Genomic DNA, 18748 nt, shown 5'->3' with positions numbered 1-18748 from the left:
CCCCTCAGGCTCCCAGCGCTTCAACCTCCCCACCTACGAGCGCGCGTCCTCACGTGCACATGCACGTGCGCGCCATCCTGCATGCCTGATTGGCACAAAAGACGGAAGATCGACAACACTGAGATTTCCGGAAGATTTAGAAGAATTCTGTAAAAAACTAGATATTCAGATACCCGACCTACCAGGATGGGAATAGAAGAGTAGGAGATAAGGGAGTAGGGAGAAGGGGAGAGGGGAAGGAGGAAAGGGAAGGAAAGGGAAAGAAATATAGATGAGTCAGGTTATGATGATTTAGTCCTTTCTTTTTCCTTTCTGGGAGGATCCGGTTTTTTTACTGTCTTGACCCTTGTTGGTGGTGTTGGGTGCGTTGGGGGATCTACCTATCCCCCCTCCCCCCCGCACAATGAGTGGAGCGGAGGAGAGGCAACCCCAGGACCCCACCTAGAGGAAACTGGGCCAGACATGGAGGATGGCCCAGAGGCCAAAAACTGGCCGAATGGGGAGGGAGGGGGAGGGGGGGGGGAGTGGGGAGGGGACTGGAGGAGATGGGGGGGAGGAGGGAGGGTGGAGGGGCATGGGAGGAGAGGGAGGGAAGGGGGGGGAGGGACCTATCTCACCAAAATAACCAGAAAGAAGGGGAAGATTAAAAGATGCCACAAATCAAATGTATATCTTATAATGTGAAAGGTCTCAATAGCCCGACCAAGAGGCATAAGGTCCTTAAGGAATTGAAGGGATATAAAGCAGATATATCCTTTTTACAGGAAACCCATATTACCCTAGGATCAAATATTAGACTATATGCCCCAGAGTTCCCCATTTGGTACTACGGGGATTCAATATCCAAAAGAGCAAGAGGGATAGCAATCGGGATCTCAAAAAGGGTACGGTTCGAACTAACCGATAGACTGACAGATCCAGAGGGGAGATTCCTTTTCCTTAGAGGAAAATTGGAAGGATTAGAATGTACTCTGGTAAATGTCTATGCCCCAAATGACTCACCGACAAAATTTCTCTTGGGGATACTAGGGAAATTGATAGACTTCAGGAGGGGAAGTGTAATCATAGGAGGAGATTTCAACCTAAGTATGGACCCAAAAATAGATAGGACATCCCAGACGTCGAGCGTGCGGGGCGTACAGTTAAGAAAGCTTAGGGACGCCTTATTTAGGAGTCAACTGATAGACGCTTGGAGAGTCCTTAACCCGGACAAACGAGACTACACTTTCTACTCCCCGGTGCATGGGACCTATTCTAGGATCGACCACATATTGGTAGATCACAGAACCCTAGATATCGTGGTGGAAGCAAAAATAGAAACCACGACGATTTCGGACCATGCACCGGTTAGTATTATAATAGATATATCAGGAAATCCGAAGCCTAAACAAAATTGGAGGCTAGACGAACATCTGCTGATAGAGGAAACCAGTTTAATAAGAGTAAAAAAAGAGTTGGAAGAGTATTTTAAGTTAAACGAGACGAAGGAAGTATCGGTGGCAACAGTGTGGGATGCCCATAAGGCAGTGATAAGAGGAACTTTGATCTCGGAAGGGGCAAGGAAAATAAAAGAAAAAAATAGGAAAAAAGAAGAATTAATAGAAGAAATTTTCCTCTTAGAACAAGAACATAAAAAGATAGAGAAACAACGGGATCTATATTTAAAACTGGTTAATAAACGTAATGAACTGAAAGATATTATGAATCAAGAAACCCGAAAGGAATTTAATTTAATCGCAAGGGAAAGATATAGGTGGGGGAATAAAACCAATAAACATCTAGCAAGAATGGTGCAGAAAAAGAAATCAAAAAACTACATAGACAAAATCAAAAACGAAAAAGGAGAGATTTTACATACAACAAAGGAAATCGCGGAGACCTTTAGGCTATATTATGAGAGACTGTATGCGGTGGAACAAAGGAAAGGACAGGAGGGAGAAAAAATAAAGAAAACGGTAAATTTCCTAAGGGAAGCAGGACTGCCAAAAATAAATAGAAGCGAATCGGAGATAATGGATAGACCAATATCGGAAAAAGAGATTAATTCTGCATTAGCGAGTACAGCATCAGGTAAAAGTCCGGGACCCGACGGTTTCACCAACCTGTATTATAAAAAGTGTAAGGAGATCCTCCTACCAAAATTGTGCCAATATTTTAATGGGCTGGGTGAAGATTTCTTTTTTAGCCGGGAGGCCTTAGAGGCTAGCATAACAGTTATCCCCAAGGAGGGGAAGGATAAAGGGGACTGCTCAGGGTATCGACCAATATCTTTGTTAAATACAGATGTAAAACTATTTGCAAAGGTCTTGGCCGAGAGAGTAAAACAGGAAATGGTAAAGTTGGTACACCCAGACCAGACGGGATTCATCCAGGGAAGAGAGGGGAGGGATAATGGAGTCAGAGCGGTATTAATAATGCAAAAAATGAAAATAACTGGAATCCCCAGTCTGCTCTTGTCGATAGATGCGGAGAAGGCATTTGACAGAGTAGACTGGGGATTCATGCTGCGTACCCTGGATGAAATGGGGTTTGGCCAAAGGATGAGGAAGTGGATAACAACCTTGTATCAGGAACCAAGGGCAAAAATAAAAATAAATGGAAGCCTATCCCAAGAATTGCTAATGAAAAACGGAACTAGACAGGGATGCCCCCTGTCTCCACTCCTGTTTGTGCTCTCCCTGGAGCCATTATTGGCCAGGATACGTAAGTGCCCCGACATAAGAGGAGTCAAAATAGGGGAGGACGAACATAAACTCTCAGCATTTGCTGATGACGTCCTCTTCTATTTGTCAGACCCTAAAACATCAATCCCAAAATTATTAGACTTATGCACGTCATATGGAGAATTATCAAATTTTAAAATTAATGTAGCTAAAACTGAGATCCTGAGTATCAACGTCAACGGACGAGAGGAAAGGGACTTGAAACAGAAATACTGCTTCTCCTGGGTAAAAGCACTTAAGTACCTTGGTATTCTCCTTATCCCATCAATAAAAAAAATGTATGAGAAAAATTATATTCCTTTGCTAAATGAAATTAGGGAGGAAATTGGGAGGATAAAAAATAGACCAATACCCTGGATAGGACGAATAAACTTTTGCAAAATGGTAATCCTACCAAAGATTACATATAAGTTCCAGATGATACCCATAAGTCTACCCGGAACACTATTCTCAGCTCTTAAAAAACAGATTATGAACTTCATATGGAGGAATAAGAAACATAGAGTATCTCTCCAAATCCTAAGACAACCCAAAAGTAGGGGGGGACTAGCAGTACCAGACATTAAAACATACTATGAGGCAGTGGTTATGTCGAGGGTGGTGGAATGGGCTAGGGCCAGTAAGGAAAAAAGATGGGTTAATATCGAAAACGAAATGGCAAAAGCCAGCTTGGACAAGATTATATGGAACCCACCTCAATATAGGATACTAGATAAGAATTCTCACGAGATAACTAAAAATGCACTAAAAATTTGGGGTATTAAATATAAAAAAATAGAAAAGGAATTTAACTCACCATTACTGGCACTAAAAAATAATGATTATTTTGCACCGGGCAAAACACAGATTGGTGGAAATTGGATAAAAAATGACACCACTCAATTAAGGGAGGTAATAAAAGATGGGCACATTATAACACTACAAGAATTAAAGGGGAAAAATTGTTTTTTGGAAATTGACGAATGGAGATACCATCAGCTAGCCCACTTTATACAAAGACTGCCGCATCCACTGAGGTCAGGGGAGCAGCTAACCGATCTAGAAAAATTATGCACATCGGAAAAGGTTAAGGGAACGATCTCAAAATTATATAAGATCCTGTTAAAGGTGGACGAGCGGATGATCCCTCCTTTTGTTAAAAAATGGGAGAGGGAACTTGGATCAAAGCGAGATAGGATCACAATAGAAAAAATGCTGACACTGGTCCATTCATCGGCAGTAGACAGCCGTACAGCTGAGATGAGCTATAAATGTATGACTGGATGGTACATGACCCCAGATAAACTATCTAAATTCAAAGAAGGACAAACGGGAGAGTGTTGGAGGGGATGCGGATCCCTAGGAACTATGGCACACCTGTGGTGGAAATGCCCTAAGGTGGAAGAATTCTGGAAAAAAATATTGGGATGCATAGAAGAGATCATAAAAGAAAAAATTAAGCTAGACCCGTGGGTAGTATTGTTTCATGGGGGTGGGGAAAAAATCAAAAAATATAAAAAAACCCTGGTCCCACATCTATTAAATGCTGCCAAAAGAATAATACCGAGAAATTGGCAGGAAGTAGACTGCCCCCACATTTGGGAGTGGATAGACTCCGTGGAAGAAACTTACAGAATGGAAGAATTGAGAGTAGGAGTGGAAGGCAATGATATAGTCCAAGATAAAAAGTGGGAAAACTGGAGGATGTTTAAGAGATCCTGGAGTTATGCCGAAAAATTAAGGGCTGAGACCTAAAGATAAAGCGAAACAGAGAAGTAGGCATCAGGAGAAAGTATTCTGGATTGTTTTTGGTGAGATAGGGGGGAGGGGGGGGTGATGGGGGGGGGGGGAGGGAGGAATGGGGATAAGGTAAAGGAAGTGAAGAATCATCCTACCTGAGATCACTAACAAAAAAAAAAAAAAAAAAGGAAGGAGTAATACCTTAAACCCCAAAAAAAAAAAAAAAAAAAAAAAAAAAAAAAAAAAAAAAAGATATAATAATAAAGGATTTTCACATATTGGGGTAAGAGAAGAATAAAGTAAGAAAAAATAACTACACTAATGATGCGAAACCTGCTTAGAGACGCTAATGGGCTGGTAAACGGAACATGAGCGTATAAGTGTACACCCTAGGAGGTTGAAGTCTGAAGTGAAAAAAAAAAAAAAAAAAAAAAAAAAAAAAAAAAAAAGAAGTTTGTTTCCCCCTTTAATTATTGTATTACCTTTTATATTCCTTGTAATGTAGTGAATTAGAGATTGTTAGTTAACGCATACAAAGCCATTGTTCTGTGTCAGACGACCAGAATGGTTAACTCACTGGACATGTATACTGTACACTGGACATCCGTCGGAGGAGGGCTGAAAGAACTCAACTCTAATGAGAACATCATCCAGGTAGGATGTTGCAGGTCACCATCTTTTATTTGTATTACCACGGGGCGTTGGGTATGTGCTATGTTAGGTAGTGTGGCGACAGGAGCTTCCCCATTGTGTTGCAGGCCAGGCGATTAATTGTTGTTTACCTTTACTGCTCTGTACGTGATTTGATATTTTTGATCACATCTAGCAAATAAATGTATTCACTTAGCCTGCTTATTCTATTCTGAAAGCTTTAAATTCACAGTAAGGGCCCTTGCACACGACCGTATGCCCTTTGAGACATACGGTCCGTGAGCGGCATTGATCGTGTGCACGGGAACGCACAGCATCATAGGTTACTATGATGCTGTGCGCATCAGGCCGCCCGCGGGGCCATTGTCCTGCACTCATGTGATCTTATCAGTGCGGGACAATAGCCCCGCTGGCGGCCCGACGCGCACAGCATCATAGTAATCTATGATGCTGTGCGGTCCCGTGCGCACGATCAATGCCGCTCACGGACCGTATGTCTCGGAGGGCACACGGTCGTGTGCATGAGCCCTAAGACAAGTGCAGTTATATAATAGGTCTCTATTATATTTGTATGCCACATGTGCAGAATCTCCAGTGTATTCTATGAGAATACATTGGAGATTCTGTTCATCCCTGTCTCCTGCAGGGATGAACAGAGGCAGGAAAGACAAACTGAAGCAACATTACATAGGAATATACCAAGTCTCTGCACATGGTGCTTCTGTATCTCATAGGAATACACCGGAGACTCTATAGTGTGAGTCATGGACATTTCTAACTAAAGGACAGAAGTTACATGTCACTGAGATGCATCAATTGCTGATAATAGCAGACCAAGTGCAGTGTGATAATGCCAAAATGTTTCTGCCTCCAAAGAGCGAGAAGCATAATGGGAAGTGCAGGCTACATTAGGAGAACCACATCAAAGGGAAAGTATGATTCAAAATAGCAGATGGGCCATGTATGACACATCAACTAAAATAGGTTTACACACATACATACACAATAGACTTTGCATTAGTTCTATGATAATACCCTATGCTACACTTTTTTGCTATGGGCCAAAAAAATTATGGAAGCAGTCTTTAAATAGTTTAATTGTAATTCATCCATTCAGGATCCAGGCTGGCTCTTCTCCTATGCCTGTCTGCACCAGACTATGTTCTGGCTCTGCTTCACTGCAGTGTCGGGATACCAAGGGAGTTGGCACCCGAAGATGATATCTTGGTCGGCAAGTTTAAAACCTCTTCCTGGTCTGCAAACTTTACCTGATTATGGGGTTATTGCTAGTCTCTCTCTCTTTTGAGCCCACCTGTTTTCCTGACTGCCTCTTTGTTGCTGATTCTTGGACTTCCCTTTGATCTGTTAATTGTAATTCTTGGATCGCTGAAACCTTTTGTTCCATGGCTTTGACTCTGGCTTGTTCAAGACTTTGTTACCCTCTCAGCCCTAGGATTTCTGACGCTTGTGATTCTATGGCTCCCACCCCAACTTGCTTTGAATTTTTTCTTCTCATCACCCCCAATACTTCTGCTGACTTTATGTTGCCATTTGCCAATATTTGTCTGTTACTGGACTATGTTTGTTACTGATACATCGCTGCTGTCAATCCAAGACCAGTACGAATGAGTGTAACCTGGACAATTACTATGGGAAAGTGTATCCCTCCTTTGAGAGGCATAGGGTAAATTAAAAAAGTGAATTAAAAAAGAGAAGTCGTATCCGTCCTTTATACTTTCTATCCTTTTTATGAACCACTCCGAATTTTGGCTTTCAAAACTGCATTGGGTAAGTTGACCGAGTGGTCATACCGTAAATCCATGCCCTGGTTTAGCCCATGATACCTAGATTAGGATTTAGAGGTTCCACTGCACCAGCATTGTAAAACTAAAGTCTTATTTCCTACTGAAGTCAATGATGGTAAGCTCCTAAATTCCTCGTAACAGAATTTTATCAATTAACATAATGACTGCATGAAAGGAAGAAGGGGACCTGGAGCTCTGTAGTAGTCAAACTGAACTCGGACTCCTAAAAAATAGTGACATTGATCAGCATTCAGGGACACCAAACCGAATTACCGGAACGTTTTTTATTAATAAGAAATTCCATGTACACAGATTTTCCTGACAGTCAGGCGACACATCACTAAAACGTAACATTACAGGCGTCACATCAAAGAATCCCTGGTTCCAGTAAGCCTACATTCACATTTCCATTCTGCTTGATACTGCAGGCTGTTTCGGCAGAGAACAGCCTGCTGGGGGATATCAGATCTGACATTGCCGGATGTTACCATTCACTGCTGGACCCCTTAGACTATAATGGGATCCAGCAGGGATCCGACCTCTTTCTGGCGAAATGCTGGAACAACCTGCTGGATCAGGCAGAACGGAGATGTGAACGAATCCTAAGTGAACATCCCTTTTAAACATCTAGATTATTGTTCATTTATATAGCACCAATCTACCAATGTATACTTCTGATGTGCGGAAGGGAATCTACATCGATATACAGACTCGATGCTGATGTTTCCTTTGGTCAAGTAGAAATCAAGGACCCCAACTTCGCACAGCAACAGTGCTAACCACTGATCCTCCATACTTCCCATATGAATGCCATCTAATGCTGATAATTAGAGTCAACACTGATTATAGAAAACATAAAGAGCAGAAGCGTTTCTTACAAATTGGTGAATGTGGGCAAGTGTCACTACAACATTAGTGTATCATGATATCCATGAGAGTATTTAAATACCCTGATGCACTGTAATGAATTCATTAAGTACACGTATTGTAGTGACTTCTATGGTTTACTTACTGGACACATCACTAAATTCACTTTAATGTACAGAATATATAGAAAAATCCTCCTTACCCGACAGAAACCAAGTCGAATAGCCATGTGTCTGAGAAAAGTGTCCTTTTCAAAGGCTTCTTTGTCTTTTCTTTATTTTTTTAATATTTTGAGAAGAAATAGAAGATAAGAACAAATAAAAATAGAGCTTCCTCAGTAGTTGATACCTTTTAATGCAGGGCTGGCCAACCTGCGGCTCTCCAGCTGTTGTAAAACTACAATTCCCACCATGCCCTTCTGTAGACTGATAGTTGTAGTTTTGCAACAGCTGGAGAGCCACAGGTCGGCCATTCCTGTTTTAATGGCTAACTGAAAAGACGACACAACTGCAAGCTTTTGAGACTCCTTAGGCCTCTTTGTCAGGTGTCTTTTAAGACAGTATCTGAACATTCACATATTTATACACCAAAGTAGATAGGAAAGACACCAAAGAATGAGGTAGAGGAGACAATTGATGTAAAGCAGATCAATATGAGTGGAGGAGGAAACATAGTTGTAGCAGTAAATTGTTTTAGCAATTATAGAAAAGGAGTGTGAAAATTTTATTGTCCATTCCTTGATGTAGAAGGACATTATTTTTTATTTTATTTACATTTTACTTATCTGCTATTTACTAGCTAAGGCTACTTTCACACTCGCATTTGGTGCGGATCCGTCTTGTATCTGCACAGACGGATCCGCACCAATAATGCAAACGCTTGTATCCGTCCATAATGGATCCGTTTGCATTATTCATTTTTAAAAAAAGTATCCGTCTTAACTTACATTAAAAGTCAATGGGGGACGGATCAGTTTTCAATTGCATATTGTGTCAGTGAAAAACAGATCCTTCCCCATTGACTTACATTGTAAGTCAGGACGGATCCGTTTGGCTCCGCATCGTCAGATGGTCACCAAAACGCTGCAAGCTGCGTTTTAGTGACTGTCTAAAAAACGCAACGGAGACCAAACGCAGCCAAATTAATGCATTAGAGCTGAACTGATCCGCTTTGGGCCGCTTGTGAGAGCCTGAAATGGATCTCACAAGCGGACCCAGAAACGCCAGTGTGAAAGTAGCCTAACACAGTACAAATATATATATTTTAATTTGGAGATTCAAGGAAAGGCGCAATACACCTACAACAGACAGTAGTAGACAACTTGGACTGCTAGAATTAAAGAAGCCTTCCAGCATTTTTCTTGCCTTTGCAGTGCAGTAAAGGCTATTATTAACAAATCATGTAGAGGCATGTTTTACAGTATTTCTATTAGTTGATATACTATTTATGGGGTTCCTGCATTCATTCTTCCTCTCTCATATGTTCCCCTCAGATATGGTTCCTATACATTCTCCACTGCCTCTGGTTTGCTACAGACAAATGAAGTGCTGCCCTTGCTCTGCTCGTATGTAAGGGCAGCAAATGAAGGAACAATCACCTAGAACTGCTGTCCCCTAACTCACACTGCAGAGGTGCAATGTTTCCCATGGGATGCAGCTTCAGCCTTTATCACAAGCCTCCTTCTTGTGATAGGTTTTTCCCTGACAGCTCTCACAAGCAGGATGCAGAGGACAGCATTGTGAAGCTAAATGTTGTAGCTCTACAGACAGCAGACACAGATAGTGTTCACACCAGTATCGGACTGGGCTGCTTAGGGCCCACCAGTAAAATTCCTTCTGGGGGACCGTTGTAAAGTTACAAGCAAATATTATCTGCCTGCACATGGTTGATTATGGGAGTCCCTGCAGCAACTTTGAGAAGGCATATCCAAGATGAACGAGGTTACTGGCTGGTCTGCACTATACATATACGTCACCTCAGCCACCCAATGCATCCATTATAATAAACTTAGTTTTATAATATGAATATAGGTTGGTTGACATGCTGTATGCTACCTATCTACAAGTGCAATTTGTGTACTGTGCTATGTGCCACTTGTGCAGAGGTTGGGGGACTAGGGGCCCACCATGCTCAGCCGCCCCTCGTCAGTGGGTTTACCTGTTCCCCTGTGGGCAGTTTTATCACTCTGCAGCTAATGAATGCAGGACTCATATCTCTGCAGTCCTGGTCTCTTAGACTGGGGAGAAATTATATCTTCAACTGCACTCTATTTATAGGGGGCATAGAAAGTAACGAGGAGGGTGGAGCTGGGTGAAGGGAACGAATGTTTAAAAGCTGAAAGGAGGGAATTGATAAATGATGATGATAATCCTGTAGTTCGCAGGAAGTCAGTCACACAGGAGAGACTGACCTTGTTAAATTTAATCTGGTCTGGTTTCTGACTCTCTTAACACCACATGCTGTTCATTAAATCTCCTACATGTGCCCTGCCTAGTACCTACTTGGGCAATAACACCATGGGCACCCCCGAACCACCATCAAGCATGGAGCTCACAGCTACAGGAAGTGTCCCGAGAGAACACAGGGTACCCCTCCTTCACTGCACCCCCCAGAGAAAGATGCCCTGAGGGAGTAAACCATGATGCATCATCAGCAGGGCCACTACCACTACTATCTTCTACTCTGGCTCCTCAGGGGTCACGGCAGATGGTAGAGGTACAATATACATACCCCTTGTGCTTTCCCTACTATCCCACCCTGTTAACTACTTTGGTTGGGTGACAAATGATCTCAAGATTTAGTTATGTAATGGAGATAGTGCAAATAAACAGAGATGGAATCTGAGAAAGGCAAGAAAATAAAACGCTTTACATACAAAATAACAACCCCTGCAAGCAGAGGACCTTATGGCACATGGACATACAATCAGGAGATATACATACTGGAAGAAGTCTGCAATTCTACTCTCTTATGTGTTTTCTCTGACATGCGTCTTAAGATGGACGGAGCAATGCACATCACTGGTTTTCTTATCTTAGCATTTGTGAAAATCTTCAGGTTGCTTTGCTGTGAATGATAAAGGATATATGATGATTCCTCCTTCCAGAGTCATACTTTTGCTGGCAAATTTTAAAAATATCATTCAGCCGTTTCCTAGCTATGTCTATTTCTGGGAAATCTGTGTTACAACCAATTACAGAAACAACTATCGAGAGACGAGAGATTGTTACCTGGCTTTGATTCTGTTCCTATAAAGATTCCAAGAGGTTCTTTGGGCTACAGATATTGATGGCCTATCTTCATGATAATTCATCAATATCAGATCGTTGAGAGTATGACAGCGGGCTGTGTCAGACAGCCGCGGCACCAGAAACTATACAGTGTACAGAACTGGAAGCAGACTATATACTGTGTAGTGGTTTTGCCGAGGTACTGTAGTTCAACTCTCATTCAAGGAATGGAAGCTTAGCTTGAGTACATCGGCACCGGAAACTACACAGTGTGCACAGCCTTCTGCATCTGCTCCATATTCTGTATAGTTTTGTTCACTAAAACAGCTGATTGCTGAGTGCTGGACCCCTTACAATCTGATATTGATGACTTATCCTGAGGATAGGCCATCAATATCTGTAGCCCGTACATCCCCTTTAATATTAGTCACAAATGTGTCTAATACATTACAGTGGCTCAGCTTGTGAGTTTTTGTCATGAAACCACAGCACCAATAAATCCATGGCATGCCCTTTCTATTGCAGAATTGTGATGTTGGGTTATAATGGGGTTTCAGAATGTGTGGGCTACAGAGGTGCTGAATCAGCCCACTTAATCTAATAGTAAGGGCGTGACCAATAGGCTGTTGGCCAGCATCTCATCCACTTTGCTGTTACTGTAAAACACTGCGGATCTGCACATCTGGAGCATATCTATCAAAAGTTGACATGCCCCAACAGTGAAATTTTATCGCAGAAATGCCACAGATTTTCGATGCGGATTTCACCCTTTACAAGCCATATCGTAAAGTACACAGCTCAATCCAAATGTAACACATGCAGTGATGCCCAATGATGCCCAACCTACGGCCCGCGGGAAGCTGTGTCATGCCGCCCGTGCAACTACCTGGAAAAAGTGAGCGCTGTGAACGGCACAGCCAGAGCAGCGATGCTGCCTGTGCCTGAAATAACCACTAGCAAAGCTCCTTACAGCAAGGAGCTTTGTTATGGGTTGGTATAGGCACGCGCCGGAGCCATAGTGTCCTGCAGCAAGGGAAGCTGGCGGGAGCTGGAAGGAGGAGGGGCCGGCTCCGGGGGTGGCTATTGTAAGAGCGGGGCACGCTGCCCGAGGACCTTGGGAAACATGACAGGGCCGCTGGAGAGGTAAGGAGCCGTGGACTCATGTGACTGGTCCCCGGTGACCCTGCTCCCCTCCTCCTGTCACCCCACTAGTGACCCTGCTCCAACTCTTTCTGTCACCTCACTAGTGACCCTGCTTCCCCCTACTCCTGTCACCTCACTAGTGACCCTGCTCCCCCTCCTCCTGTCACCTCACTAGTGACCCTGCTTCCCCTTCCTCTTTTTACCTCACTAGTGACCCTGCTTCCCCCTCCTCCTGTCACCTCACTAGTGACCCTGCTTCCCCTTCCTCTTTTCACCTCAGTAGTGACCCTGCTTCCCCCTCCTCCTGTCACCTCACTAGTGACCCTGCTCCCCCTCCTCCTGTCACCCCACTAGCGACTCTGCTCCTCTCTCCTCCTGTCACCCCACTAGTGACCCTGCTTCCCCCTCCTCCTGTCACTCCACTAGTGACCCTGCTCCTCTCTCCTCCTGTCACCCCACTAGTGACCCTGCTCCCCCCTCCTCCTGTCACCCCACTAGCGACCCTGCTCCCCCTCCTTCTTTCACCTCACTAGTGACCCTGCTTTCCCCTACTCCTGTCACCCCACTAGTGACCCTGCTCCCCCTCCTCCTGTCACCTCACTAGTGACCCTGCCTCCCCTTCCTCTTGCCACCTCACTAGTGACCCTGCTCCCCCTCCTCCTGTCACCCCACTAGTGACCCTGCTCCCCCTCCTCCTTTCACCTCACTAGTTACCCTGCTTCCCCTTCCTCCTGTCACCTCACTAGTGACCCTGCTCCCCCTCCTCCTTTCACCTCACTAGTTACCCTGCTTCCCCCTCCTCCTGTCACCTCACTAGTGACCCTGCTCCCACCTCCTCCTGTCACTCCACTAGTGACCCTGCTCCCCCTCCTCCTGTCACCCCACTAGTGACCCTGCTCCCCCCTCCTCCTGTCACCTCACTAGTGACCCTGCTCCTCTCTCCTCCTGTCACCCCACTAGTGACCCTGCTTCCCCCTCCTCCTGTCACCCCACTAGTGACCCTGCTCCTCTCTCCTCCTGTCACCCCACTAGTGACCCTGCTTCTCCCTCCTCCTGTCACCCCACTAGTTACCCTGCTTCCCTCTCCTCCTGTCACCCCACTAGTGACCCTGCTCCCCCTCCTCCTGTCACCTCACTAGTGACCCTGCTCCCCCTCCTCCTGTCACTCCACTAGTGACCCTGCTTCCCCTTCCTCCTGTCACTCCACTAGTGACCCTGCTCCCCCCTCCTCCTGTCACCCCACTAGTGACCCTGCTTCCCCCTCCTCCTGTCACCTCACTAGTGACCCTGCTCCCCCCTCCTCCTGTCACCCCACAGAGAAGAAGCTGAACAGACTCCACCGACTATGATGGGATCTGTTCAGTTTCCGTTCGGGATCCTGTCTTTTTACCGGACACAAAAGTGCTGCATATGAGGCTTTTTTATCTGGTCTTTCGACAGAATCTGCAACAGAGGCTCCAAACCCAGCCTCCAACGCAGATTTGAAGGCCTATGTATTATGTATTTTAGTAAGCCTCACAGTGTTTGCATTTCTTTCGTGGCAAAGCTACCTGGTTCTGGCCCACAAAATTTATACCATGTCTAGTGCGGCCCTCAGATGGTTGGGCACCACTGAAATAGGGTATAGTTAACTTCTCTTCTACATCTTGTAGTGGCTGTAGGTAGCCAGCATGTTATTTTAATAATCTATGTTTATGCAGGGAATTGGTAATTTTGTATTATAAACACAGAGCACTGACTACTGTAAAGATATGTTGAGAAATTATTATTCAACACAGAATGTTGGTCAGTGATAAGATGATAAAAAATTAACATTCACTTTAAAGGCTATGAATACCTTTGGAGGCATTTTTTTGTACTTTTGAGCTAAAACTTCTTTTTTAATTGGTCTTTATTACAGGTTTTCTCCTACAGGTTTAAATTTCAGCGTAACTAAAGAACATTTTAGTTTGAGTTTTACACTGAGTCGTGTCATGGTGCTGTTTCGATGGCTGGATGCATAACCTTAATATCTGAACTCCTGACAGCTCATAAACACTCATTATAGCTAAATTATTATTAAACTCATAAGAATAAAACTTCAGTGAGTGTTTATGAGCTGCCAGGAGTACAGACATAAGGGCTCTACATAGCCCTCAGAACAGCAACATGATGCAAAACTGAAACTAAGATACTCTGCAGCTAGGCTGAAATTGAATCATGTAGTACAAAAACTGCCGAAAATTTTAACAAAGACCAATTGAAAAAATGAAACATTTAGCTCAAAGAGAAAAAAATTGCCTCTGAAGGTGTCCATAGCCTTTAAGGAAACCAGAACTTGTACTGTAAGCATTGAATATAGTGTTAGAAGTATTCACTGAAGATGGATTATGTAGATGGGTTACGGTCAGTTATCAACAGGTTGTTTCGAGGTATAGTCTGTAGATAAATAAGGAGTTTTCATAGTACCTTGAGCATCATATACACATCAGCATCACCATGGTACCACTCTGCCTCTTGCATTCCGGCCTCTGGGTCCTCATTGTTTTTCAAACAAGGATATTTTTCGAAATCTTCAATTGAATAAGGAATGCCTCGCTTGTTCACTGAAAGTTTCTCTGATAGTATTTGAAGCTTTCAGAAAAAAAAATGTAATAACCCATAAGGTAGATTTATACATCTATAACGTGACTTGCATCAGTTTTCTGGCAGAAAAATTGCACAAATTTTGGTGCATGCTTATTTTGTAATTTTTTTACACAGCTCTTTCCACTTTTACAAAATATTGAGCATATATTTCAAGATTGGCCTTTTAATAAATAGGGTAAATCTTACTCCATGGACCTTTAACTAGAAATATGAAACACCATATTCTGGTCTGGTGTTGGCAGAAACTTGGCAAATTTCTGGGGCCCCACCTTCAAAAGGGGCCCCACCTACATTGTTCCCTTTAAGCTGTTTAGCAGCTTGGTCACACAGCTTCAAAACTCCCTCTTCCCTAATGGTAAAGCTCTCCCCAGTCATAGAGAAAACTGTGTGGCTGTTCCGTTATAGCTGCACAGTCCTCTCTTTCCTATCCCTGCACTCATCTCCTATCAGTGCAATGAGGAAACATGAAGTAGTCTTGGTATGAGAGAATGGACATGGGGACCAGTTTATGTAGCAGAGTGGTCACTGGGAACAGTCTATAGGAGAGGGAGTCATGAGAGCAGTGTTTGCAATAGACAACATGGGGAGCAGTGCATGTGAAATGAGGGCCATGTGGGAAAGTGTCAGGGAGAGAGAGATGTGGGAATGGGTAGTGTTTGAGACACTGTGGCATGGACAGTAGACTGTTTAACAGAGGCAGCATTGGGAGCAATCTGTATTGTTGAAGGGGGGCCATGCACACTATTACTGTGTGAGTGCAAAAGCTGGCATTTTTTTTTTTGTGGAGAACAAAGGGGGTTCATTTTAGTGTATGGGGTACAAAAAATGGCAGTTTTGCTCTGGGGTGCACTATTATCAAGTGTGGCACAATTAAAGCTTACCTGAGCTTAAAAAAATGCATAATGGCTGTACTTCTTTGTACAATCATAACTGGGAAGAAACTGCTCTTTTTGGGATTCCTTAAAATGGTATTCCGGTTACAATAAATATAACTTATGTTTCAGACTAATTCAACATCAATAATTACCTAATATAATGTACATTTCACATATCTACTGTTCAGTAGTTATAAAAGTCGTTTTCTTCCTCTGCTACCCGCTGCGTTTCCTTATAAATGACCATGACATCGACCTGTAGTTCAGAGCCTTTGTCAGGTCGAGCATGCTCAGTGTGTTGCTATCAATTCTCTAGCTAAATTTCTTGTGAAACAAAGGGCGTGTTAGTTGCTGGAGATTACTGAGTAGAGGGGACGTTACTGGACTGTACATCAGGCAGCCAATCAGTAAACATCAACACTCACAACAAAAAAAGCTGGGGATTGTGGGGATTGTAGTCTTTGTAGTTTTGTGAGGGAAGATCAGGCGCCATGACACTCTCTCACACAGGAGCTAGACAAATGGATTGCAAGGTAAATTGAAGCTCTAGTTATATGTAGAGGTATGGGTTCTGGTTAGGTCACAGCTAGCCGCCTTAATGCAGTTAAAAAAAAAATATTAAGTTACTTTACCAAAATAATGTCTCTTTCAGCTATATCATTTCCTGTTTCAGCTCTACAGCTACATGCATTTCTCTCACAAGCAGGGGTGTCTCCCTTTTGTTAAAATCGGGCAGTAATGTACTGAAGTCCTAAACCCCCTACTTCCAACTATGTTTATTTTCAGCTCCAAATCTCACAGGACAGATAAGGAGGGGGAAATCACACTTACAGAAACATAGGAGGTGCCTATAATCTTCTAAATTTGTGTAGAAGCAGTTGTTTTCAGACTGTTGGTATCAGACTAAGGATCTTTGCTAGCCCCCATTTCCTGTGAGCCATCTTCTGTGTTTCTGTCAATAGGGACGGATCTTGACTTATAAGAGACAATGAACTGCAACTTGGGTGGAAATGAGACCTCTAGTGGCCATGACTTTACAGCTTTTTTCAGCTGGATGCAGGCAGATTTTTTTAATGAAGTGATTTATAAATTTGCTATTTACACCACTCTTTATTAAATAATATGAAATTGTCTGAAAGTATAGTGACTCTTTACTGTCTGGGGCACAATGTTTGAGGCCATTGTCTGACACTATTGTTTTCAAGAAGGATGTCTGTTGGGGGGGTGCTAACTATAGTTATAACATTATTATTTTTGAAGCACAGTTCTTGGGGGCACTTCTCAAAACTGCAGGTACAGCAAAAGAGCAGAGCAGAGTGGACAACAGGCACAGAATTTGGGGTAGCAGCTAGATGGGGAGTTTGTGTGGGTTGGGAAAATGTAGGTACGTGGGGCGCTGATACAGGAGCCAAAGATGTCTCAGTAGCAAACATTGCAAACTCCAGCTGGAACAAATATTGAAGATGACCTTGGCCAGATGAGAAATACACGCCATTAGTGTGGTCTGATGAGCTCTTGTGTAGAACTGGTACCTATGTACCACTATATCGTCAATGTATGGTGGTAATTAGAGATGAGCGAATCGAAGTTGACGAAGTGGAATTCGAAAAAATTTCAGGAAAAATTTGATTTGCACCGAAGGAGAATTTCCTCACGCTTCGTGGTAACGAATCACATTTTTTCCTAAAATGGCTTCTGCACGTGTGAGGACATGGAGCAAGGAACTCTGGGAACGTGGGATCACCCACAATGCCATGCATGCAGTCAGTCAGCAGCCAGCCCTGTGATGTCACAGCCCTATAAATAGCCTCAGCCATTTTGCATTCTGCCATTTTCCAGTGTACTTAGTGCAGGGAGAGAAGTCAGCAGGTGCTACGGACAGTGCTAGAAAATACATTGTGCGAACAAAACGATTTACAAGTTCAGGGAAAGATTATTCAAGGTGTAGGGAAAGGATAGGGAGGAATCATTCCACAGAATTTATGTAGAACAGGGTCCAGTAGGGGAGGTTACAGCCTGGGTAATAGGAACAATCCAATTCCACCTTGCTGCACTGACTGGGGATCCAAATTGCCATTATACAGCTCTGTAATTCCAGCAAACTGTTCTTGTTATTGGGGTGCAAATGCTGTTTGATACAGCCATTAACAGGGTTTATTACAAGGAAATTATAGGTTATAGGTTCTAAAGCATTTTTTGGCTTGTATTAGTGGGAAAAAAGGACTTATTAGCCGTTGTGTGGTGAAGTGCGTAAATTACAACCCTTTTTGCCCTGTATTAGTGGCACAAAAAAATATTATATTTGCCGTTCAGCGGTGCAGTTATATGTTCTAAAGCCCTTTTTGTCGTGTATTAGTGGCAAAAGAAAAATACTGTATATTTGCCGTTCAGCGGTGCAGTTATATGTTCTAAAGCCTTTTGTGGAGTGTATAAGTGGAAAAAAGAAAAATATATTTGCCGTTCAGCGGTACAGTTTTATATTCTAAAGCCTTTTATGTTGTGTATAAGTGGAAAAAAAATAAGGTCCTATTTGCCGTTCAGCAGTGCAGTTATATGTTCTTAAGCCCTTTTTGTTGTGTATTAGTGGCAAAAGAAAAATATATTTGCCGTTCGGCGGTGCAGTTATATGTTCGAAATCCTTTTGTGGAGTGTATAAGTGGAAAAAAAAAAAGAAAATTGCCATTCAGCGGTGCAGGAATATGTACTAAAGCTCTTTTTGTCGTGTATTAGTGGCAAAAGAAAAATATATTTGCCGTTCAGCAGTGCAGGAATATGTTCTAAAGCCCTTTTTGTCCTGTATTAGTGGCAAAAGAAAAATATATTCGCCGTTCAGTGGTGCAGTTACATGTACTAAAACCTTTTGTGGAGTGCATAAGTGGAAAAAAGAAAAACACATTTGCATTTCAGCGGTGCAATTATATTCTAAAGCCTTTTGAGTCATGTATAAGTGGAAAAAAATAAGGGCATATTTGCAATTCAGCAGTGCAGTTATATGTTCTAAAGCCCTTTTTGTTGTGTATTAGTGGCAAAAGAAAAATATATTTGCTGTTCAGCGGTGCAGTTATATGTTCTAAAGCTTTTTGTGGAGTGTATAAGTGGAAAAAAGA

The 18748-nt window shown here is 43.0% G+C and overlaps 1 protein-coding gene across 1 annotated transcript in view; it reads right to left on the bottom strand.

Moving 5' to 3' along the window:
- LOC121004850 (alpha-2-macroglobulin-like protein 1) overlaps positions 1-18748 on the bottom strand; it is a 151100-nt gene that overhangs the window by 59565 nt on the left and 72787 nt on the right. The window contains exons 17-19 of the mRNA XM_040437241.1: positions 14587-14751; positions 10708-10831; positions 7968-8037 (exon numbers count right to left, since the gene is read on the bottom strand). Of these exons, the coding sequence (XP_040293175.1) occupies positions 7968-8037; positions 10708-10831; positions 14587-14751 (359 nt within the window). The remainder of the gene's footprint in view (positions 1-7967; positions 8038-10707; positions 10832-14586; positions 14752-18748) is intronic.

The sequence above is a fragment of the Bufo bufo genome, chromosome 6, assembly GCF_905171765.1.
Source record: "Bufo bufo chromosome 6, aBufBuf1.1, whole genome shotgun sequence".
Lineage (NCBI taxonomy): Eukaryota > Metazoa > Chordata > Amphibia > Anura > Bufonidae > Bufo > Bufo bufo.
Note: the sequence above shows the minus strand (reverse complement) of the source record. Positions and strands in the feature narration are given on the sequence as shown.